This window comes from Otolemur garnettii, unplaced genomic scaffold (assembly GCF_000181295.1).
Source record: "Otolemur garnettii isolate 467f Iridium unplaced genomic scaffold, OtoGar3 scaffold00045, whole genome shotgun sequence".
Taxonomy (NCBI): domain Eukaryota; kingdom Metazoa; phylum Chordata; class Mammalia; order Primates; family Galagidae; genus Otolemur; species Otolemur garnettii.
Window position 1 is genome coordinate 8,098,132 of NW_003852440.1, and position 1,228 is coordinate 8,099,359.

The window sequence follows — 1,228 nt, forward strand, 5'->3', positions numbered from 1 at the left end:
GCCTCCCAAGTAGCTGGGACCACAGGCGCCCGCCACAATGCCCGGCTATTTCTTGGTTGCAGCCATCATTGTTGTTTGGCGGGTCCGGACTGGATTTGAACCCGCCACCTTAGGTGTACGTGGCTGGCGCCTTAGCCGGTTGAGCCACAGGTGCTGAGCCTACTTTCTTAGTATTTTTAAAAACATATGAAGTATTCATTCAACAACTGAGCCACCATGGATAAGGCACTTTACTAGGAGCTGGGAATATAAAAGCAAAAAGAAATGATTCCTGCGTTCAAGGAGCTTACGTACTGATATTTTTATATAGGGATCTGAAAGTAACTATGAAGCTATTAAAGAAGGGGTCAACATTGAATATTTGGACTTGAAGCAAAACTGGTAAGCAATTGATTTGTCATAAAGAATGTAGATAATAGTGTAGAAATACAAGTTGATGTGCATTATAAAATGGTGAGCAGCTTACTCTTCTTCTGATGCTAACTTTCTCATACCATCTATTAAGGTTTACTGAAGATCTTTCTCTTCTGTATCCAGTAATGCTAGTTCATTTGGGAAGTGCGGGCATTTCTCACCTTTGAATGATATACACTTATTTTAGCGTCTGGCTCCTTGGAGGTGCAGCTTTTCTGCTTTTACAGCTGGAGCTTCTCTTTCATCACAAGAGATGCCCAAGATCTGTCTTTTTCCACTACTGTGGGTACCCCCACTGGAGTTATCAGGCACACATCTCCCACTCTATTTCTTTTGTTTGTTTTAAGACAGACTCTCACTTTGGCTCCCTCAGTAGAGTACTGTACGTCATTGCTCACAGCAACCTCAAATTCTGGGGCTCCAGTGATCTTTTTGCCTCAGCCTCCCAAGTAGCTAAGACTACAGGTGCTCGCCCCAATCTCCAGCTATTTTTTATTTTTATTTTTATTTATTGATTGATTTTTTTGAGGTAGAGTTTCACTTTGTTGCCCTTGGTAGAGTGCTGTGGCATTAGCTCCCAGCAACTTCAAACTTCTGGGCTCAAGCAATTCTCTTGCCTCAGCCTCCCAAGTAGCTGGGACCACAGGCACCTGCCACAGTGCCTGCCTATTTTTAGAGACAAGGTCTCGCTCTGGCTCAGACTGGTCGCCAACCTGTGAGCTCAGGAAATCCACCTACCTTGGCCTTCCGAGTGCTGGAATTATAGGTATAAGCCACTGTGCCTGTCCTCAGATAAATTTTTTTTTTTTTTTTT

At 43.6% G+C, this 1,228-nt stretch overlaps 1 protein-coding gene across 1 annotated transcript in view; it reads left to right on the top strand.

Moving 5' to 3' along the window:
• The window catches only part of NUP133 (nucleoporin 133), a 74,623-nt gene that overhangs the window by 12,992 nt on the left and 60,403 nt on the right, over positions 1–1,228 (top strand). The window contains exon 8 of the mRNA XM_003790985.3: positions 311–381. Coding sequence (XP_003791033.1) covers positions 311–381 — 71 coding nt within the window. The remainder of the gene's footprint in view (positions 1–310; positions 382–1,228) is intronic.